General features: G+C 46.2%; 1 protein-coding gene across 4 annotated transcripts in view; it reads right to left on the bottom strand.

Annotated features, from left to right (window-relative positions):
* Positions 1-24043, bottom strand: part of tradd (tnfrsf1a-associated via death domain) — a 60095-nt gene that overhangs the window by 24367 nt on the left and 11685 nt on the right. The window contains exons 1-3 of one of the 4 annotated variants that reach the window (XM_063066718.1): positions 21265-22598; positions 7369-7513; positions 917-1185 (exon numbers count right to left, since the gene is read on the bottom strand). In XM_063066718.1, coding sequence (XP_062922788.1) covers positions 917-1185; positions 7369-7504 — 405 coding nt within the window. In that variant the 5' untranslated portion in view covers positions 7505-7513; positions 21265-22598. Of the gene's footprint in view, positions 1-916; positions 1186-7368; positions 7514-8956; positions 9003-12734; positions 12767-21264; positions 22599-24043 lie in introns of those variants that run through there. The other 3 variants (XM_063066720.1, XM_063066721.1, XM_063066719.1) reach the window with 3 other exon arrangements.

The raw sequence follows: 24043 nt of genomic DNA on the forward strand, positions 1-24043 counted from the left end.
GTAATTTTGCAAAATTATTTAAGATCTGGTTGCAAAGTGACACTGCTTGTACTCCATTCCCTCCCCCGTCTTGTTATTCTGCCTTCTTCCTCCTTCCGGCCATCATTTATTCCTCTCCCTAGATGCTGCCTGATCTGCCGAGTTCCTCCAGTATGTAACAACGTTTGTTAACAATGACCAGTTTTTCCTCAGTAATTATCGTTGAGGCAAACAGGTGAAGACGGATCTCTGAAGTGGTGCCCTGGGATCTGCTCCTTCCTGCCGGGGTGATTTAATATCACAACTAAAAAAAAAGTCTCTCCAGCCGTGTCACCTTCCAACCAGATTTTGAATCACTTGCAGAATTAGAGAGAAGAAGAAAATTTTTCTGAGGGTTATAAAGATCCGGCTTTTAAAGATCTAGGTTGAAGAGCTGGGTTTTAAGGATGATGTTGGCGAGTCAAACAAGATTCCACAGATACATCATGGAAACAAAGTGGTTAACGCATCGCTTTCCAGCAGGCAGCTGTACGGTTAGGGTTTCATTACCACTGCGGTCTATCAGGAATTTGTACGTTCTTCCCCTGACCAGGTGCGTTTTCTCCAGTTTCTTCACGTGCACGGTTAAGGGTGCTGAGTTGTAGATATGCTCTGCTGCCACCAGAAGCAAGCCAACACTTGCAGGCTGCCTTGCACAATCCCCACTGATTTCATTTGATGCAAACCAACGCATCCCACTCCATATTTGATACACATGCGACGACTAAAAGCTAATTGTTAATCTTTCAAAAGACAGACCTGTTCAGAAAGGATGAGCTTACACACAATTAGGATAAAGCTAGGGCATGGGGCTAACTTGAACAGCTTTCTCAAAGAGCCTGCATAGAATCAAATGAACCTCCTCGGGTGCTGTAAAGTGCTATGATTCTCTACCTACCTCATTTGCCTTGATGTGTTTTATGCAGGAGTCTGGCTTATTCAGGATATCATCTAATGTCACCGGACCGGCCTTCAGCTCCATTGTGAAGGCCGTGCTGGGGATAGACTGCGTTTGAAAATGATGCACTAGAGCGTTTTTGAGACTGCCTCTTTCGTAACTGTGCAGAAACTTCCTGCATTTTACTTCCTCTGTGAATTTCAGCTGAAGTCCAAAAGCACTTCTGTAAACTTTCAGGATTTCATAACCTCCACTACCGCCAGTGGCATCTGCAAAGAGAATTGCAAGAGATAACTCTTTACACAAACTGCACATAGATTTGGTTTGCCTCCTAAAGTTGCACGCAAAGGGCTTGGAATTTGTAGCTGGACACACGATAAACTACAACTTCCAAGCTCTTTGAAATGAACAGATGCAATCCCATTTGCCATTTCTCAGTCAGTTCCCTCCATTTTGTGCTCCTTTGGGCTTCTAAAGGAAGTATTAATTTTTATTAGGTGAAACATTAATTGTAAATCTCAACACCCTCTTGACCAAATCTAAAGTTTCTTTCCTTCTCATTCTAAAAAAATTGGCACTAAGGTTTGTACCCGAGTAATTTTTGATTAGAAACTTAATTCCTGTACCTTAATTTTTTAAAATCTCCCATGCGGTATCTTATCCAAAGTACGTATATGTCATCTTATACTACCTTGAGATTTATTTTCTTGCTGGTATTTACAGGAAAATTAATTACAGTAGAATTTATGAATAATTATTCATAAATAGTCTGACAAACAACCAAATAAATAAATAAATAATACCAAGATGATGAATGTCGAGTCCTTCAATGTGAGTCTGTAGGTTGTGGAAGAGTTCCAATTTCAAAGTAAACTTTATTATCAGAGTACATACATGTCACTACGTACAACCCTGAGATCCTTCTTCTTTGCAAATGGATTTATGCATGAACTGTAAACTGTAAACAAACTCTGTAAATGCAGATATAAATAAATAGCAATAAATAACAATACAACAGAGTCCTTAAATGAGTGTAGTTATCCCCTTTTGTTCAAGGGCCTGATGGTTGAGGGGTAGCAACTGTTCTTGAAAATGGTGGTGTGATTTCTGAGGCACCTGTGCCTTCTACCTGATGGCAGCAGCGAGAAATTATACAGCTCTCATTACATGCACGTGCAGTTCAACTCTGAGTGATTATGCAGAAAGTTTGAAGCTAAATAACTCATATCCTTCTACCTTAGGCCACGAACTTATCAATCACCCCTGCTGTGGGCACTTTCTGGAGGTCCAAGATCCGTATGCTCCACGACCGCTGGACTAAGTGTGTACATGCAGGAGGGGACTATGTTGAAAAATAAATGTGCTAGGTTTTCTAAAATTGACTCCTTCTACCTTAGATCACGAACTTATCAATCACCCCTCGTAAAATGGGTGATCAATGGGAGATTCCATTTTTTCTGGCAGACAGAGTAAAGGTGCTCGGCGAAGTGGCCTTCCAATCTACGTCTGGTCTCACCGATATACAGAAGGCCACACCGGGAACACCAGACATAGTATATGACCCCAACAGACTCACAGGTGAAGTGTCGCCTCACCTGTAAGGACTGTTTGGGGCCCTGAATGGTTGTGAGGGAGGAGGTGTAGGGGCAGGTGTAGCACTTGTTACACCTGCAAGGAGAACTGCCAGGAGGGAGATCAGTGGGGAGGGATGAATGGACAAGGAAGTCGTGTAGGGAGCGATCCCTGCACTAAACAGAATGTGGGCGGAGAGGGAACGATGTGCTTGGTGGTGGGATCCCGATGGAGATGGTGGAAGTCTCAGAGAATTAGGTGCTGGGCGCGGAACTGGTGGAGTGGTAGGTGAGGACAAGAGGAACCCTATCCCTGGTAGGGTGGTGGGAGGATGGGGTGAGAGCAGACGTGCGTGAAATGGAAGAGATGTGGTTGAGAGCAGCATTGATGGTGGAGGACGGGAAGCCCCTTTCTTTGAAGAAGGAGGATATCTCCTTTGTTCTAGAATGAAAAGCCTCAGCCTGAGAGCAGATGCAGGGGAGATGGAGGAATTGAGATAAGAGGACGGTTATTTTACAAGTAACAGGGTGGGAAGAGGTATAGTCCAGGTAGCTGTGGGTTTATTCTTTCAGCATTTTGTGTGTGTTGCTTGGATTTCCAGCATCTGCAGATTTTCTCTTGTTTGATCTCTGGAGCTTTGCTTTTTAGGCTGCGTCTGTATGCAGGTAGTAGGAGTACAGCCAAGTGATCTGACGTGCTAAAATGCGGTCTTGGGAAGGAACGATACACACTCCTTATCGTAGTGTAGCAGTGGTCTAGTGTGATGGGACCTCTGGTGCATGGTTACATGCAGGTGATTATCGGGCAGGCTTTTCTTCAAACAGACCTGGTTAAAGTCGTCGACTATAATTTGAAACGAGTCGGGATGGGCTGTTTCTTGTTTACAGACAACATCGTGCAGTTTCACGAGTGCTTGCTTATAATCACCCGCTGGTTCAGTGTTGCGGTGAGTGAAGTTATCCACACCATCTCAGAAGCCTGATGGTTATAGGGTAATAACTGTTCCTGAACATGGTGACATGGGACTTGCGGCCCCTGTACCTCCTATCTGATGGTAACAACGAGAAGAGGACATGGCCGGGATGGTGGGCGCTGCTCTCCTGTGGCAGTGCTCCTTGTAAATGTGCTCAGTGATGGGCAAGGGCTTTGCCTGTGACAGACTGAGCTCTATCCACTTCCTGCAGACTTTTCCATTCCTGGGCGAGGGCCTTCTAAATTATATCATTGCTGTTACTTTTTAATAGTACACCACAAGAAACAGGATTAGACCATCTGCCTTCTCGTGCCTGCTCCACCACGTAACTAATCTTTTACCTCATCCCCATCGATGCACTGAGCCCTTATTCCTTAAATATCCAACCATGCATCATCTGACCTGAATACACTCAGTGACTGAGCCTCCATCAGTTGTTCTTTCTCCACTGATGCTGTCTGACCTTCTGACTATCTGCAGCAATTTGGTTTTGTTTTCCTCAACAAAAACAAAGGCATTTTCCTGCAATTCTTCCAGCTTGTCTCCCACCAATTGCAGTCAGCAGCTCCCTACCTGTATTCATTTCCTGTTTGGTCACATCCATTTCTGCAGATAACTTTAAGAATCTCTCTTCCTCCCCAAATTTCTCCAGTCAAGATGGCGCCTGCATACAATGCTCCTTCGGTCGACATCTTCTGGATAAACCACAAAACTACTTATTTTGCTTCTTTTACATCTGTTTTTCATCCTGAATGTGTTTCTGGAACTGCTGAGGCCTGCGATTTCCAGTTAGGAGACCAACTGAGCATCCAGCACTTTGCTGTCTCCGAGAAGATTCCAGGAAGCAGCAAGTGCAAACTCCGAGGCATAGAAGCTGCGAGATGGAGCATGAGCTGTTGTTTGACTCCATTTCGCCAATTGAACCTTCCACTGTTCATCGATTAAAACAACGAGGATGAGTGAAGCCTCGAGGCGAAAGCGGAGGGGGAAATATTGATGACCTTCTGATCACTGGTGGGAAGAGGATGTCTGTGTTGCCTAATGCTCTGCCCAAAGTCTCTTTCTATTGATAATGCTGGTGAATGTTACCGAGGTTTCTGTGTATGGAGTATGGAGTTTGGACTATGGACTTTTTTTCAGTCTCATGGTTTATATATTCTGTGTTTTTATCATTCTTTCACATTGTTTGTTTGTGCAGGGGAGGGGAATTTGGGGGTTGAGGATCTTGTGGCATTTTGTGGGGGGAGGGGGGATCTGAGAGTCGATGTTCTTGCATTCTTGTTAACATTTTGTGTGGGGGGGCGGATTTGGAGATGAATGAATGAATGAATGAAATTTAATTTGGTCAGTACAAACATAACAAAAAGCATCATTTTCAACGATGATTTCATAGGACAAAATTACAACAAAAATGTTTTTGATGTTTTGTTGCATTTCTTGTGGGGGGGATACGAGTTTAGAGGCCGATGTCCTTGTTGCGTTTTGTTCCGGGGGGGGGGTTGATGATTGTTTTAGCATTTTTTTTATGTGGGGTTGGTGGGTTTGCTATTTCTCTTTGAACTGACTTCCACAGTGCTTCTTTGTTTCGTGGCCATCTGGAGAAGACGAATCTCAGAGTTGTATACTGCATAATAAATGAACCTTTGAACTATACTTCCTCTCCCTGCTATTCTTACAAGTGATGACATTGAGATAGTTGACAGGGATAAATGCGATTGACTGTAAAATAAAAAATCTTCCAATAAGGTTGTCACGTTGTGAACATGAGGCTATAGCTAGAGCGAATGGATGGCCAATGACCATGTGCACAATTCAATACAGACTAGCTCAGTGACAACATGATGCTTAAAAGGTTCTTCACATGATTAGAGAGAGCAGAAATTTTTAAAGATTAATAAAGAATCTTGGTCACTGGACAAAGTATTTTACAACTTGCAAAGAGTAATCTGACCAAGAGCTCATAAGAGGTACTAGATTGTGTGATTATAGCTTGCTTCCCTGAAGAGGGAGGGCTGATCAAGATTCACACTTTCAATTTATGCAAAACCAAACTCGAAATCCGGTGTGGTTTTTATCCTGGGAGAACAGTGAACTGCTGGTACAAGTTGCCTGTGTGTGCTGAACCCAGGTGCCGATTTACTCCAACAGAGGCCAGGCCAGAATCTATTTCCAGCTAGAATCAAGATCAGCTTGTATAGAAGATGCACAATGTCATCTACGACAGGAACCATCTTTTACAGAAGGCCTGATTGCCTGAAGTAACTTTCCAGGCTTTATCTCCACATGGACAGTTTTTTTTACGTCATTTCTCCCAAAGGCCAACAAGCTGTTTTGGTGGTGTGGGAGTCTGCACAGTGAAGCACAGGATGCTTTTAATGGGGCAGGCTGGGCCTTCTCCTCAATACAATTACTCACATCTTGTCAATCGCTAACACGTGTGACTTTGAAGAAAATTCCCACTGCAATGAATATATCCACCTTTTAAAGAAAGTAAGACCTGTTAAACTATCTCCCAACAACCCCTTTTCTCAAAATCTAAAAGCTGATTTGGAACACCAAACTTTAGACCACAGATCATAAGACCATAAGACATAGAAGCAGAAATAGGCCATTTGGCCTATCAAGTCTGTTCCACCATCCAATCATGGCTGACTGATTGTCCATCTTGACCTCACTCTCTGGCCTTCTTCCCATAACCTTTGACACCCTGACTATTCAAGAACCTATGAGCCTCTGCTTTAAATATACCCAACAACTTAGCCTCCACAGCCTCTTGTGGCAATAAATTCCACTAATTCACCACCCTCTGGCTAAAGAAATTCCTCCTTATCTCTGTTCTAAAGGGAAGTCCTTCTATTCTGAGGCTGTGCCCTCTCATTCTAGACTCACCTGCAGTAGGAAATATCCTCTCCACATCCACTTTATCTAGGTCTTTTAATATTTGACAGGTTTCAATGAGATCCCCACATCATTATTCTAAACTCCAGCGACTAGAGGCCCAGAGACAGTCGTCCAATGCTAAAACCTATTAACTGTAATATTCATTCACCTCCCCCCTCACCTCCATTCAGGCCCCAAACAGTCCATCCAGGTGAGGCAACACTTCACCTGTTGCTGACAGCTACTGTTCTGCTAAGCACCTCAGCTCCAGCTGAAAAAAATGGAATTTCCCAGTGGCCAAAGATCTTAATTCCTATCCTCATTCCTGTTCTGACATGTCGGGCCATGGCCTCCTCTTCTGCCAAGATGAGGCCACACTCAGGTAGGAAGAGCAACATCTCAAATTCCATCTAGGGAGCCTCCAACCTGATGGCATGATTTTTCCTTCCAGTAATTTCTTTCCCTTCCCCACTCCTTCTTCTTCTACTCCCTAGTCTGGCCTCTTACCTCTTCCCCTCACCTGCCTTTCACGTCCCACTGGTGCCCTTTCTTCCATGGTCCACTGTCATCTCTTATCAAATTCCTTCTTCTCCCGCCCTTTGGCTTTTCCAATTGTCATCTCCTAGCTTCTCCCTACATCCTTCCCCTCCCCTCCCCTTCTTATTCTGGCATCTTCTCCCGTTCCTTTCCAGTCCTGATGAAGGGCATTGGCCTGAAACGTCGACTATTGATTCGTTTCCATACATGCTGCCTGACCTGCTAAGTTCTGCCAGTACTTTTTGAGTTGAACTGTAATATTCTGATACTTTGTCTGCTTTAATAAATTACAATCAAAATGTTCCTTTGAGATGTATTAAAAACATGGACTGAAATAACTCTTGCTCTGTTTATTTCAGATATACAATTGGCTCTCAATAACAAACACCTCACTACTGGAAAAAAAACTTAGATCACCTTGCAATGCATTTACATTAATTGGTATAAAAATCAAGGGTTCGAGTACAGGCACAAGAAAGCTGTAAATTACCTGCAAGAGATAGCTTCAGCGCTTTATAAATCTTTAGCTGCATCTGTGGATCTTGGTAGAGGTTTGACAGATCAACCTTGTCTGAATAGATGAAAAGAAACACACTGCCCACCCAGCATGGTGCCACGGGCTCCATCGTCGGTCACTGAAACAGTAAAAGTTCCGCAGTTATCCACATTGATGAGGCTGTCCTTGTGTAGGGATCACACGAAGACTGGGCCCGGCTGGGACCAGTGACATGGTAGGCAGACTAAATCAGCAACGGCTTGATTACAGTCATCACTATAGAAGCAGATAGCATCAAGCATCGTCACTACAAGTGCTGTTACGATACTCAGGCACGGAACTTCTGAGGTTTGCCTACAATTAGTTATTTTTTTAAATTTAAAGATACAGCGAGCACGGAACTTGGCCTTCCAGCCCAATGAGCCCTACCCCTCCAGCGAGCCACCTATCTAACCCTAGGCAGTTTACAATGACCAATTAACCTAATAACTGGTACACCTTTGGACTGTGAGGGGAAACAGGAGCACCTGGAGGAAACCCACATGATCACAGCCGAACATACAAGCTGCTTACGGATGGCCCCAGAATTGAACTCTGAACTCTGCCACCCCAAGCTGTAACAGCGTGGCGCTAACCACGACAGTACAGTGGCGCCAAAGGCGATGACGTCAGCAATAGGCGCCTTGACAAAGTTCTTTCAAATCAACGAGCTATCTTAATGCAATGCTTGAAGGCTTGTCCCACCATCAAGGACAGATTCTATCCACTTAGAGATACAGCGTGGAATAACCCTCTCCAGCCCTTTGAGCCGCGCCACCCAACAGCCCACCAATTTAACCCTAGCCTAATTACGGGACAATCTACAATGTCCAATTAACCTAAAAACCAGTATATCTTTGGATTGTGGGAGGAAACAGGAGCACCTGGAGAATTCCCCTGCACCCCCCCAATCCCCCCACGCGCACATGCGCACGCACCAACTTTCTTACAGAGTACACCGGAATTGAACTCTGAACTCCAGCGCCCTGAGCTGTAATAGTGTAGCGCGAACCGCTATGCTACCATGGCACCCTATATTCCACTGTTACAAGACTACAGAATGGACTTCTTGTACGATAAGATGGACTCAACCTCACAGGCTATCTTTTCATGGCCTTGTCTGCCTGTACTTTTCTACAGAAGTAGAACACTATTTTCGCCATTTTCTTTCATGCTGCCACAATGCATGGAAGTGATGAAAAACCTCTGTATGGATGGCAGGCCTATCAAAGTTGTTCCATAGTACAGGCCCCTTGGCCCAAGATGTTGTGGCAACCTCTTAACCCTCTCTAATTTGAATCTAACCCTCCCCTCCTTCAAAATCCACCATTTTCCCATCATCCACGTGCCTATCTAGGAATTCCTAAATATTCCTAATGTATCTGCCTCTACCAACACCCTTGGCAGGCATTGCATGCACCCACTGCTCTCTGTATAAGTAATCTATCTCTGACATAATTTCCTCCAATTACCTTGAAGTTATGATACAATTAATAATCCAATTCAATGTTCACTCAACCCTTCATTTCCTCCCCAAACACACCTGTGACATTCTCCATGTGAATCAGCAAAATGGCTGAGATTTCAGCATGCCAACAACGCACAAGGGCAGGTTCAGGCATGTGCCTGGCTGCCTCCACATTAAATGGTTAAATGTAAAACAGAACTTGTGAATACTGGGCCACACAGGAAGTGTAAATGATCAGTCTGAAAGACCGCTACTGCAATATCGCAGCTTGGTTAAACCCAGCCATGTATTTCTGTGACACAGTAAACTACCAAGTCTATGACCAAACCTTCAAGCAATTACATAAACACCAAACCAAGAACCTCAACAGAGTGCAAACTCCGCAGCATATTGGAAGAATGATATTATCTGGTAAAAATCTGTGCATTTTAAATGCAATTAACCTTCAAGAGACAATAAAGCTACAGAATTAATTTTAATTTGAAACAAGAACCTTAACTACAGTGTGCACCATGAACTCTGTACTCAGCCTAAATCATATGGAACTATTGAACTACTGACCAAACAAGAGAAAATCTGCAGATGCTGCACATCCAGAGCGACACACAAACTGCTGGAGGAACGCAGCAGGCCAGGCAGCATCTATGGAAAAGAGTACAATCGACATTTCGGGCCAACACCCTGCGGTAGGACTGGAGAAATAAAGCATAGGAGTAGATTTTAAAGGTGGGGGAAGGGGAGAGAGAAAAACACAAGATCATAGGTGAAACCTTAAGGGGAAGGGATGAAGTAAAGAGCTGGGAAGTTGATTGGTGACAGAGATACAGGGCTGGAGAAGGGGGAGTCTGATATAAGAGGACAGAAGGCCATGCAAGAAAGAAAAGAGGGGAAGAGCACCAGAGGGAGGCGATGGGCAGGCAAGGAGATACGGTGAGAGAGGGAAAAGGGGATGTGGAATGGTGAAGAAGAGGGCGGGGGGCATTACTGTAAGTTCGAGAAATCAATGTTCATGCCATCAGGTTGGAGGCTACCCAGATGGAATATAACATGTTGTTCCTCCAACCTAAGCATGGCCTCATCATGACAGTGAAGGAGGCCATGGAAAGACATATCAGAATGGGAATGGGAAGTGGAATTAAAATGGGTGGCCACTGGGAGATCCCGCTTTTTCTGGGAGATGGAGCATAGATGCTCGGCAAAGTGGTCTCCCAATCCACGTCATGTCTCAACAATGTACAGGAGGCCACACCGGGAGCACTGGACACAGTAGTTGACCCCAACAGACTCACAGGTGACGTGCCACCTCATCTGGAAGCACTGTTTGGGGCCCTGAATGGTAGTGAGGGAGGAGATGTAGGGGCAGGTGTAGCACTTGTTCTGCTTGCAAGGATAAGTGCCAGGAGGGAGATCGGGGGGAGGGACGAATGGACAAGGGAACGATCCCTGCAGAAAGCAAAAAGTCAGGTGGCAGAAGGGAAAGATGTGCTTGGTGGTGGGATCCTGTTGGAAATGGCGGACGTTTTGGAGAATTATGTGCAGGGCATGAAGGCTGGTGGAGTGGTAGGTGAGAGCAAGAGGAACCCTATCTCTGGTAGGGTGGTGGGAGGCTGGGGTGAGAGCAGATTCATGTAAAATGGAAGAGATGCAGTCGAGGGCAGCGTTGATGGTGGAGGAAGGGAAGCCCCTTTCTTTGAAGAAAGAGGCCATCTCCTTCATTCTGGAATGAAAAGCCTCATCCTGAGAGCAGATGCAGCAGAAATGGAGGAATTGAGAGAAGGGGACAGTGTTTTTACCAGTAACAGGGTGGGGCAAGGTGTAGTCCAGGTAGCTGTGAGAGTCTGTGGGTTTGTAATAGATATCGGCGGATAAGCTGTCTCCAGAGATAAGAGACAGTACAGAGAGATCGAGAAAGGGAAGGGAGGTGTCAGGAATGGACCAGGTGAATTTGAGGGCAGGGTGGAAGTCGGAGGCAAAGTGAGAGAAGTTGAGGAGTTCAGCATGGGTTCAGGAAGCAGCACCAATGCAGTCATTGATGTAGCGTAGGAAAAGTGGGGGACGGACATCAGTGTAAGCTTGGAACATGGACTGTTTCACGTAGCCGACAAAAAGGCAGGCATAGCTGAGACCCATGCGAGTGCCCATGGCTACACCTTTTGTTTGAAGAAAGTGGGAGGAGACAAAGGATAAATTATTTACAGTGAGGACAAGTTCCACTAGGCGGAGGAGAGTGGTGGTGGAGAGGAACTAGTTGGGTCTGGTGTCCAGAAAGAAACGGAGAGCTTTGAGGCCTTCCTGGTGGAGGATGGAGGTGTATAGGGACTGGACATCCATAGTAAAAATGAGATGATGGGAGCCAGGGAACCTGAAATCATTGAAAAGAGAGTGTGAAGGGTCATGGATGTAGCTAGGAAGGGACTGAACTGGGGAGATAAACAATTGGGGTAAGCCGATATGAGTTCAGTGGGGCAGGAACAAGCTGAAACAATGGGTCTCCCTAGACAAGTGGATTGGTGGATCTTGGGTAGAAGGTAGAAACGGGATGTGGGGGGTGTGGGAACTATGAGGTTGGTGGCGGTGGATGGGAGATCCCCAGAGTCCATAAGGTTGGTGATGGTGTGGGAGACGATGGCCTGGTTTTCCTTAATGGGGTCCTGTTCGAGGGGTAAGTAAGATGAGATGTCTGAGAGTTGTCGCTGGACCTCAGTCTGCCAGACTACTACAACACTCCCTTTATCTGTGGGTTTGATGGTGAGGTTAGGATTAGTGCCGAGGGAGTGGAGAACCAGAGCCTTCGGAAGGAATTATTGTCAAATCAGATCATGGCTGATATGCAACCCAACTCCACATACCCACTATACGCCCTTATTTCTCAGTCATTTTGATAGTTTTGCTCACTGAACTAGGTTTCAAATTAACGACTGACCCAGCATCATTTATGTTCCAAATTTCTACTGTTCTTTGAGTGCTGTCCTCTGGGTTTGACCTGGAGGCTCCTCCGACTATGAAATTGAATGAGTTAGGAGAGCACAGAGGGAGGCCACAGGAGGCACAATGTCCACGCTGGCTCGTTCCATCTTCTTCTTCTGTAGGTCTGGACATTACTTGCCCTCAGGAATCTATGAAATCCCTTTTCAAACCCTTGGTAGTTTTGTTTCCGGCATTTCCATAACTGCATAAAAAGTTCTGTCCTTACATTCCCCTTCCAAAGCTCCGGTGCTCTTCACTCTACTTGAGGGAAGTGAGGATGGAGAACAAGAAATACTCGCTAGAACCTTCTAAACCTCTCGACCTGCACCATCTGAGCCAGTCATGACTTTGTAGGCCTCTCCAACCTTCAGCTTTCTCTGTTCCGGGAACAACCTCGGCCTCACCACGCAGCTGAAATCTTTCTTCCTTCTCCAGGATCCAAGTGCGGCCACAAGAATCCAATGCAATTCTCCAGTTGTGGTCTGAACAGCGTTTTATAAATATTCAACTTCACCAGCCTGCTTTCGGACACCCAATAGCCAATGTATTTTTACCAATCAATCATAACATGAACAGTTCTTTCAGAGTAACAGAAGTTAAACAATCAGTTCCTGTTTAATAGTGTGGCAAACAGCCCATGTTTCTCCTTCGGTCACTGTCACACTCAACAGAGTTGTACAGCATAGAACAGGCCCTACAGACCACTGCTTCCATGCTGGCAATCATGCCTGCTCTCACCTCATCCCATCTGCCTACATTAATTCTTCTTCCCTCTTTCCTTCCTTCTACAACCTCCTCTGACGGCTCACTCCAGGTACCAACTACACTGTGTGTGAGAAATTTACTCTGTTAACTTCTCCGTATTAAAATTTCAGCTGTCTCTTACCTGCCCAGTCTGCTGTTTCTCCACATCCTCTTGCAGCATAGTACTAACCTCAATGTGATGCTGTCTGCAGATTTTGATATTTCACTTCACACGCCAAACTTCAAGTCATGAATGCGCATCAAAGAAAGGAAATGGCCCTGACGCACACCCCTGGGGAACCCGCAGACAACCATCCTCCATTCCGAAAAACAACTGTTTACCAGGGCGCTCTGCTTTCTGCCTTTGAACCGATTTTTACTCAAGCTACAGCCAACCTCCCTATTTCATGGCTTCAGCTTTGCCAATTGGGCTGTAGGACTTTAGAAAAATGCCTTCTGAAAACTCATACATGTAGATATTAGCTAACTTAACCTTCCCCAAATGCCTAGTAATTCTTTTTCCCCACATAATTTGTGAAAACTTCCCCAGCACAGAGGGTAAACTGGCTGGCTTATGGCTGTTGGACAAGTTCTTGCACTCCATTTTGAACATGATCCTCGAGTACAAGGGTTTTTATATCATGGACCAACACCATTAAGGAAAAGGCTTATGTCCCAGGTGGGGAACTCCTACTCCAGTACCTCCCTGACAACTGGAAGATGAGGGCAAATTCTCTTGCATTCAGTACCCACACTTCCCTCAGCAACCTGGGATGCATCAGCTCCAATCAGGTAACTAATTAAACCGACCTGTATTATCCTCCTCATCAATTTTCACTTCATCTAGCATTTCTCCTTCCAAGATAATAGCAGCCATTTCCGGGTGAAGCCCAGCACAAAGCTATTTAAATGTAAGCTCTCTGGCAGAGAGCACGGTGAGCCAGGCAATCCGGAGTGGAGATCGGATACAGAATGCTGTTGGCACACACAAAGCAGCCATGCACACAGATGAAGCACAGCCATCTGTAAGCATTGTGCCCTTACACAGGTTTGGTCTCGTCTCTCACCCCAGCCCTTTTACCACATGCCACTTCAATGCATGTCGGGCACTCTTTGCAATCAGCTTTATTATCACTGACATGTCATGAAATCTGTTGTTTAGTGGCAGCGGTGCACTGCAAGACATTAATGATAAGTTACGATGATGACATTGACTCAGGCCTGGGAGGCCAGCGCTGGGCATTTTCATGCCTTTCAATGCGCGGATCGGAAGGCTGTGGGGGGGGGGGCACCACTCCTCGCACAGACATTTCACAGTACTATTTTACGAGGCCGAGTTGCGGGCTCAACATCAACCCGGCACGGATGGAAAGCACGCTCGGGGGAGGTCTGTCACTGGATCGAACTCGGGAATCTCTGTTCTCAAGCACGGCGCTGATCTCACTGCGCCACCAGCTGACCAAATGAATAGTGCAAAAGACAAATTTGTGGTGCTCATGGACCACTCAGATATCTGATGATGGAAGGGAAGAATCTGTTCTTAAATCATTGAGTATGGGTCTCCTCCCCCGTGGCAGAATCATGAAGAGTGCATGTTCTGGATGGTGAATCTTCAATGATGGATGGCACCTTTTTGAGACACGGCCACTTGAAGTTGTCCTCAGTGTCGGTGAGGACTGTGCTGATAGAACCGGCCGAGTCTACTATACTCTGTCCTCAGTGTCGGTGAGGACTGTGCTGATAGAACCGGCCGAGTCTACTATACTCTGTCCTCAGTGTCGGTGAGGACTGTGCTGATAGAACCGGCCGAGTCTACTATACTCTGTCCTCAGTAGCGGTGAGGACTGTGCTGATAGAACCGGCCGAGTCTACTATACTCTGTCCTCAGTGTCGGTGAGGACTGTGCTGATAGAACCGGCCGAGTCTACTATACTCTGTCCTCAGTGTCGGTGAGGACTGTGCTGATAGAACCGGCCGAGTCTACTATACTCTGTCCTCAGTGTCGGTGAGGACTGTGCTGATAGAACCGGCCGAGTCTACTATACTCTGTCCTCAGTGTCGGTGAGGACTGTGCTGATAGAACCGGCCGAGTCTACTATACTCTGTCCTCAGTGTCGGTGAGGACTGTGCTGATAGAACCGGCCGAGTCTACTATACTCTGTCCTCAGTGTCGGTGAGGACTGTGCTGATAGAACCGGCCGAGTCTACTATACTCTGTCCTCAGTGTCGGTGAGGACTGTGCTGATAGAACCGGCCGAGTCTACTATACTCTGTCCTCAGTGTCGGTGAGGACTGTGCTGATAGAACCGGCCGAGTCTACTATACTCTGTCCTCAGTGTCGGTGAGGACTGTGCTGATAGAACCGGCCGAGTCTACTATACTCTGTCCTCAGTGTCGGTGAGGACTGTGCTGATAGAACCGGCCGAGTCTACTATACTCTGTCCTCAGTGTCGGTGAGGACTGTGCTGATAGAACCGGCCGAGTCTACTATACTCTGTCCTCAGTGTCGGTGAGGACTGTGCTGATAGAACTGGCCGAGTCTACTATACTCTGTCCTCAGTGTCGGTGAGGACTGTGCTGATAGAACCGGCCGAGTCTACTATACTCTGTCCTCAGTGTCGGTGAGGACTGTGCTGATAGAACCGGCCGAGTCTACTATACTCTGTCCTCAGTGTCGGTGAGGACTGTGCTGATAGAACCGGCCGAGTCTACTATACTCTGTCCTCAGTGTCGGTGAGGACTGTGCTGATAGAACCGGCCGAGTCTACTATACTCTGTCCTCAGTGGTGGTGGTGAGGACTGTGCTGATAGAACTGGCCGAGTCTACAATACTCTGTCCTCAGTGTCGGTGAGGACTGTGCTGATAAAACCGGCCAAGTCTACTATACTCTGTCCTCAGTGTCGGTGAGGACTGTGCTGATAAAACCGGCCGAGTCTACTATACTCTGTCCTCAGTGTCGGTGAGGACTGTGCTGATAGAACCGGCCAAGTCTACTATACTCTGTCCTCAGTGGTGGTGGTGAGGACTGTGCTGATAGAACTGGCCAAGTCTACTACACTCTGTCCTCAGTGTCGGTGAGGACTGTGCTGATAGAACCGGCCAAGTCTACAATACTCTGTCCTCAGTGGCGGTGAGGACTGTGCTGATAGAACCGGCCAAGTCTACTATACTCTGTCCTCAGTAGCGGTGAGGGCTGGGCTGATAGAACTGGCCGAGTCTACAATACTCTGTCCTCAGTGGCGGTGAGGACTGTGCTGATAGAACCGGCCAAGTCTACTATACTCTATCCTCAGTGGTGGTGGTGAGGACTGTGCTGATAGAACCGGCCGAGTCTACTATACTCTGTTCTCAGTGGCGGTGAGGGCTGGGCTGATAGAACTGGCCAAGTCTACAATACACTGTCCTCAGTGGCGGTGAGGGCCGGGCTGATACAACTGGCCGAGTCTACAATACACTGCAGCCACTTGCTATCATGTGCACTGGCGGCAGGGATGCAACCAGTCGGAATGCTCTCCACCGTACATAAGACACAGGAGCAGAATTAGTCTATTTGGCCCATCGAGTCTGCTCCGCCATTTAATCATGGCTGATCCTTCTTTCCCTCCCCAATCCCTATCCTCAGCCGTCCCCCGTAACTTTTGATGCCGTGTCAAATCAAGAACCTAACAGTCTCTGCCTTAAATACACCCAACGACCCAGCCTCCACAGCTGTCTGTGAAAACAAATTCCACAAATTCACCACACTCTGGCTAAAGAAATTTCTCCACATCTTTGTTTTAAACAGACGCCCCTATATCCTGAGGTTGTGCCCTCTTGTCCTCGACCCCCTTTCCACATCTACTCTGTCTAGGCCTTTCAGCATTCGAAAAGTTTCAATGAGATTCCCCCTCATCCTTCTGAACTCCAGTGCATACAGACCCAGAGCAATCAAATGTTCCTCATATGATAACCCTTTCATTCCCGGAATCATTCTTGTGAAACTCCTCTGAACCCTCTCCAAAGCCAGCACATCATTTCGTAGATAAAAAGCCCAAAACTGTTCACATACTCAAGGTGAGGCCTCACCAGTGCCTTATAAAGCCTTAGCATTTGGGGAAGGTGGGACCTGTACAGATTGGATGGGTTGCACCTGAACTCGAGGGGGAGCAATATCCTTGCAGGTAGGTTTGCTAGCATGGTTCGGGAGGGTTTAAACTAATTTGCAAGGGGGATGGGACCCAGAGCGATAGAGCAGTGAAAGAAATGCATGGAGTAAAGCCAAATCTAACATACAGAGAGGCTTTGAGGAAAGAGAAGCAGAATAAATAGTGTAAAGACAGTAAGGTAGAAGGGCTGAAATATGTGTACTTCAATGCAAGAAGCATCAGGAACAAAGGTGATGAACTGGGAGCTTGGATACCTACATGGAATTATGCTGTAGTGGCCATTACAGAGATTTGGCTGGCCCCAGGGCAGGAATGGATTCTCAATATTCCTGGGTTTCAGTGCTTTAAAAGGGATAGAGAGGGTGGAAAAAGGGGAGGAGGGGTGGCATTACTGGTCAGGGATACTATTACAGCTACAGAAAGGGTGGGTAATGTAGCAGGATCCTCTTTTGAGTCAGTATGGGTGGAAGTCAGGAACAGGAAGGGAGCAGTTACTCTATTGGGGGTATTCTATAGGCCCCCTGGTAGCAGCAGAGATACAGAGGAGCAGATTGGGAAGCAGATTTTGGAAAGGTGCAAAAATAACAGGGTTGTTATCATAGGTGACTTTAACTTCCCTAATATTGATTGGCACCTGATTAGTTCCAAGGGTTTAGATGGGGCAGAGTTTGTTAAGTGTGTCCAGGACGGATACCTGTCACAGCACGTGGACAAGCCGACAAGAGGGAATGCCATACCACCGCTCCCTGGACTTCAGCATTATCAGGGAAAAGGATAGAATCAGAGAGGATAGGAAAATTTTTTAATTGGGGAAGGGCAAATTATGAGGCTATAAGGCTAGAACTTGCGGGTGTGAATTGGGATGATGTTTTTGCAGGGAAATGTACTATGGGCATGTGGTCGATGTTTAAAGATCTCTTGCAGGATTTTAGGGATAAATTTGTCCCGGTGAGGAAGATAAAGAATGGTAGGGTAAGGGAACCATGGGTGACAAATGAGGTGGGAAATCTAGTCAGGTGGAAGAAGGCAGCATACATGAGGTTTAGGAAGCAAGGATCAGATGGGTCTATTGAGGAATATAGGGAAGCAAGAAAGGAGCTTAAGAAGGGGCTGAGAAAGCCTTGGCGAGTAGGGTAAAGGAAAACCCCAAGGCATTCTTCAATTATGTGAAGAAAAAAAGGATGACAGGAGTGAAGGTAGGACCGATTAGAGATAAAGGTGGGAAGATGTGCCTAGAGGCTGTGGAAGTGAGCGAGGTCCTCAATGAATACTTCTCTTTGGTATTCATCAATGAGAGGGAACTTGATGACGGTGAGGACAATACGAGTGAGGTTGATGTTCTGGAGCATGTTGATATTAAGGGAGAGGAGGTGTTGGAGTTGTTAAAATACATTAGGATGGATAAGTCCCCGGGGCCTGATGGAATATTCCCCAGGCTGCTCCACGAGGCGAGGGAGGAGATTGCTGAGCCTCTGGCTAGGATCTTTATGTCCTTGTTGTCCACGGGAATGGTACCGGAGGATTGGAGGGAGGCGAATGTTGTCCCCTTGTTCAAAAAAGGTAGTAGGGATAGTCCGGGTAATTATAGACCAGTGAGCCTTACGTCTATGGTCGGAAAGATGTTGGAAAAGATTCTTAGAGATAGGATCTCTGGGCATTTAGAGAATCATGGTCTGATCAGGGACAGTCAGCATGGCTTTGTGAAGGGCAGATCGTGTCTAACAAGCCTGATAGAGTTCTTTGAGAAGGTGACCAGGCATATAGATGAGGGTAGTGCAGTGGATGTGATCTATATGGATTTTAGTAAGGCATTTGACAAGGCTCCACATGGTAGGCTTATTCAGAAAGTCAGAAGGCATGGGATCCAGGGAAGTTTGGCCAGGTGGATTCAGAATTGGCTTGCCTGCAGAAGGCAGAGGGTCGTGGTGGAGGGAGTACATTCAGATTGGAGGATTGTGACTAGTGGTGTCCCACAAGGATCTGTTCTGGGACCTCTACTTTTCGTGATTTTTATTAACGACCTGGATGTAGGGGTAGAAGGGTGGGTTGGCAAGTTTGCAGACGACACAAAGGTTGGTGGTGTTGTAGATAGTGTAGAGGATTGTCTAAGATTTCAGAGAGACATTGATAGGATGCAGAAGTGGGCTGAGAAATGGCAGATGGAGTTCAACCCAGAGAAGTGTGAATGGGACACTTTGGAAGGACAAACTCCAAGGCAGAGTACAAAGTAAATGGCAGGATACTTGGTAGAGTGAAGGAGCGGAGGGATCTGGGGGTACATGTCCACAGATCCCTGAAAGTTGCGTCACAGATGGATAAGGTAGGTAAGAAAGCTTATGGGGTGTTAGCTTTCATACATCGAGGGGTAGAGTTTAAGAGTCGCGATGTAATGATGCAGCTCTATAAAACTCAGGTTAGGCCACACTTGGAGTACTGTGTCCAGTTCTGGCCGCCTCACTATAGGAAGGATGTGAAAGCACTGGAAAGGGTACAGAGGAGATTTACCAGGATGCTGCCTTGTTTAGAGAGTATGCATTATGATCAGAGATTAAGGGAGCTAGGGCTTTACTCTTTGGAGAGAAGGAGGATGAGAGGAGACATGATAGAGGTGTACAAGATAATAAGAGGAATAGATAGAGTGGACAGCCAGCGCCTCTTCCCCAGGGCACCACTGCTCAATACAAGAGGGCATGGCTTTAAGGGATGGGAAGTTCAAGGGTGATATTAGAGGAAGGTTTTTTACTCGGAGAGTGATTGGTGGGTGCATGGAATGCACTGCCTGAGTCAGTGATGGAGGAGACACACTAGTGAAGTTTAAGAGACTACTAGACAGGAATATGGAGGAATTTAAGGTGGGGGCTTATAAGGGAGGCAGGGTTTGAGGGTCGGCACAACATTGTGGGCCGAAGGGCCTGTACTGTGCTGTACTATTCTATGTTCTATGTTCTATCACATCCCTGCTCTTGTATTCAAGACCTCTTGAAATGAATGGTAACATCTGTAGAAATCTGACAGAGTTTATATTAACTGCACTCCTTTCACCTTCTCTTCTTACCCATCTCACCTACCTTCTCAAATTATTACATTTAGCCTTCTCGAGTGAAGCATTTACCATTTGAGTTCTCTTTCCTGTGTCGACCACACAGCTCTGGCTACAGTACCCTTATGTTGTGTTTGAAATATCTCCTGAAACAGTTTAATTGTTCCCTCATGGAGCTACCTGTCAATTTTTACTGCCGCTCTACCTGGAACAGATCTTCCCTCTTCCCACTGCAAGTTCTTCTTCAGCTTATACCTTGCACTTCTCCACTACCACAATCGAATGCCCCCTACACCTGGGTCTCAGGGGATCTTTACACTCGCTCTGGATCACCCAGCCTTACAGCTGGACAGGCATCAATAGCAGCCCACTGCACAACACAGCTCACTAGAAAAGCTCCCTGACACCTTCCCGAGAGACACAGCTCCAGTACTTGCATTATACCCTCTTATCGTTAACTTACTATTCAGCCAAATATACTTCTATCTACTCTCTCAATTCCCTTCAATACCATGAAAACTTCAATTAAATCCTCCTCATTTAGGGAAAAGGAGACTGCTATCTCTAACCATAATTAGATTCTTAGCTTCATTCTGGCAAATCTATAGAGTCATAGAACAATACAGCCCAGAAACAGGCCCTTTGGCCCATCTAGTGAATGGTGACCTGATATTCTGCCTAGTCACATCGACCAGCACCCAACCATATCCCTGGAAACACTTCCCATCCAAACTTCTCTTAGTTACAATTGAACCCTCATCTACCATTTCGGCCAGCAGCTCGTTCCACAGTAGCACCACACTCCGAGTGAAGAAGTTTCTTCCCAGATTCCCCTTAAATGCCGTGACCTTTAGTTATAGTATCACCCAACCTGAGACAAAACAGCCTGCATGCATTCGCCTTATCTGTACCCCTCATACTAAGAACTAAGTCATAGGCTATTCAGCCCACAGTGTCTGTCCCGTCATTTGATCACGTCTGATTTAATTTCCCTTTCAACTCATTCTCCTGCTTTCTACCCTTGACCTTTGACACCCTAATTAAGAACCTATCAACATACCCAATGACTAAGCCTCCATAGCCGTCTCTGGCAAGTAATTCCACAGATTCATCACCCTCTGACTAAAGAAATTCCTAAAAGTGCGTCTGTCTATTCTGAGGCTGTGCCCTCTGGTCCAAGACTCCCACGTCCTCTCCAGGTCCACTCTATCTCGGCCGTTCGATATTTCAATGAGATCTAATATAGTTCGAACGAACGGCTCCTGCATTCCAAGTAACTCTACACTAAGCCTTTCGACATGATGGCTTATGTTAGGTCAGGCCTGCCACTGCTGCTCGTTATCAGGAAACCATATGGTGTGTAGAAAGTAAAGTTGCTATCCATGTGGAATTGGTGCCCTGAAGTGAAAGGCTTGCTAAAACAAACACTCAACACTTGCAACAGGATAACAACGAGCAGCAAAGAGTTCAACAAATTAAAACCCACCTGCATTGTCTCACCAAACCCTGTGTCAGTCACACAGCGCAGTTTTCACAAATACGCAAGTGCCGGCAATTTCCAGCGGCAGTCTCAAATCTCCCGTCAGTGTGAAATGTTTGCACAGGCCCTTCCTGCTCTGGGTATATCCGGTAACGGAATGGAGCAAACTTCCTGCAGACAATGTTCTTTCCACCTTTTACAACAATTCCCAGTTACAGCGAGCACGCCAACTACAATTCCCACTCCCTCTTCAAACACTAGGGCACATTCATTACATTTAAGACACAAGGCTCCCTTATTCTTGGCCTTTTCTCAGTGGTGTATAATTAATTTCCAGCTTCCTCACTTTGGAGCGTAATGCTGACAGGCCAGCTGAGGTCAAGAACATGTAAACAGCACCAGACAAACCGCTTGGTTTAACTTTATTTGCCATGTGCTGTACATTTATGTGTACTGGGTATTCGCTGCAGTGTGTTGGTCAGGACGCAACATGCAACAAAAACAACAGTCAGCAATTATAAAGAATAAGTTTGAAACTAAAGGACAGGTATGGAATAATATATGCATAAAATTACAAACAGCATTACAAAAAGTCGTTTAAAATGTTTACCGTGCAGGATAGTGACAGGGGTCATAGACAGAGGGGGGTGGGGGGCTAACTAGAATGATTGATCAGATTAACTGGCTGGGGAAGAAACTTTTACGATAGTGTGATGTTTTTGTTTTAATAGCGCTATTGTGCTTTCCAGAAGGAATGACTAGGAAAGACTGTTTGCAGGGTGGGTACTGTCCACAATAATTTTTCCTGTCCACCTCTTTGTCCTGGACACAGACAAGTCCAGCAGTGATGGTAGACGCAGCTAATGACCTTTTCAGCTGACCTGACAGTTCATTGTAGTTTTCGTACATTGTGAGTGGATGGTGCACCAAACCAGACAACACTGGCTGATGTGAGGATGCTCTCTATGATGGCAGCGTAGGATTGCACCGGTGTGTTCTGACGAGGATAGAATTTTACCAACTGCCACAAGTAACACATCCTCTGCCGAGCTGTTTGGTTAATGAAGGAGATACGTTTCTCTCACATGCACTCCTGTGAAATACTGATGCCCAGGAAGCTGAAAGTTGAAATGATGCTAACTGCAGAGTTGTTGACGATGAGTGGGTGGAGAGGAGACACATTTCTCCTTAAGTCGATGTGCTTCTCCACTGTGTTGAGGGCATTGAGCTCCAAGTTGCTGTGATTGCACCAGCACAAGAGCTTTCCTACTTCCTGGTGGTCCTTGGATTCGTCACCTCTGGTGATTAGCCAAATGGCAGCGGTGTTGTTCGCAAACTTTGTCCGGTTTACCAGCTAGATCACTGGAGACACAGTCACTGGTGTATAGAGAAAATAGGAGAGGGGAGGAAACACACCACTGCAGGCTGCGCAGGGCAGGATGTGGAGGTGTGCTTGCCTGGTCTCACATACCGTCCCCTACCAGAGAGGGCGTTCATGATCCACCTGCCCATCAGACCTTGCACATTAGGGTTGGAGAGTGTCTCTTGCAGAAACTCAGGGATGATGGCATTGAAGGCTGAAATGAAGTTAACAAAGAGAATCCTTACATATATACCGGGGGAGCTGAGGTGCTGCACCATGAAGACTAGATCAATGTCTATTGCATCATCTACAGATCTGTCAGCTCCGTAGGCTAACTGCAGTGCATCTAGAAAATTTTGAGTTATGGATTTGAGAAATGACATGAACAGCCTTTCAAGAGTCTTCATTATGTCTGATGTGCGTACATCTGGCCTGTAGCCATTGAATCAAGTGATCTTTGATTGTTTTTGAGAGGGCTGGAATAACAGCAGATTTCCTGAAACATGCTTTAAGGGTCGAGCTCAGCTCGACTGGGGAAACATCGAGTTTGAGTGAGTTTGTCCAGGCTGACTTCAGGCAGCATGTCAGTCAGCAACTTCCCTGACTCATAAGAACATAAGAAATAGGAGCAGGAGTCGGCCATCTGGCCCGTCGAGTCTGCTCCACTATTCAATAAGATCATGGCTGATCTGACCATGGACTCATCTCCACCTACCTCCTTTTTCCACATAACCCTTAATTCCCCTACTATGTAAAAATCTATCCAAGCTTGTCTTAAGTATATTTACTGAGTGCTTCATTGGGCAAAGAATTCCACAGATTCATCACCCTCTGGGAAAAGCAGTTCCTCCTCATCTCTGTCCTAAGGTAGAACAGTAATACAGTACCTAAGGCGTGGGGGAGGTCAAATCAACATGCATCAAAATCACCAGAGCTGCTTCTGGAGGCTGACAGTAGGATTGATTTTCCCACCCACAAGACACTTCGATCTGGTTCCTTTCAGAATATCACAACTACGTAGCGTAGCAACTGGCCTGGTGCTGTTAAGGAGCCAGCGACCCAGGTTCATGTGCTGCCACTGTCTGTAAGGAGCTTGCACGCTCTCCCCGTGACCACGTGGGTTTCCTCCGGGTGCTCTGGTTTCCTCCCACATTACAAAGGTGTGTAGATCAGTGGGTCAATTGGCCACATGGGTTCAACTGGGCGGTATGGTTCATTGGCCGGAAGGGCCGGTTACTGTGCTGTATCACAAATTTTAAAAAACTGGGTGCCTGCAGTTGTCAGCTTTGCAAAGGAAACTGTGTATGTACGTGAACTCCAACTGGGTAACACTGCAGAAAGTGTAACTTATAAGCAATCTGCCATGGGACTGTATATTTTCTTCCTAATCCCAAGTTGTTCTGTGCTCTTGGCCCTTAACTG

The sequence above is a fragment of the Mobula hypostoma genome, chromosome 14 (genome assembly GCF_963921235.1).
Source record: "Mobula hypostoma chromosome 14, sMobHyp1.1, whole genome shotgun sequence".
Classification (NCBI taxonomy): Eukaryota; Metazoa; Chordata; class Chondrichthyes; order Myliobatiformes; family Myliobatidae; genus Mobula; species Mobula hypostoma.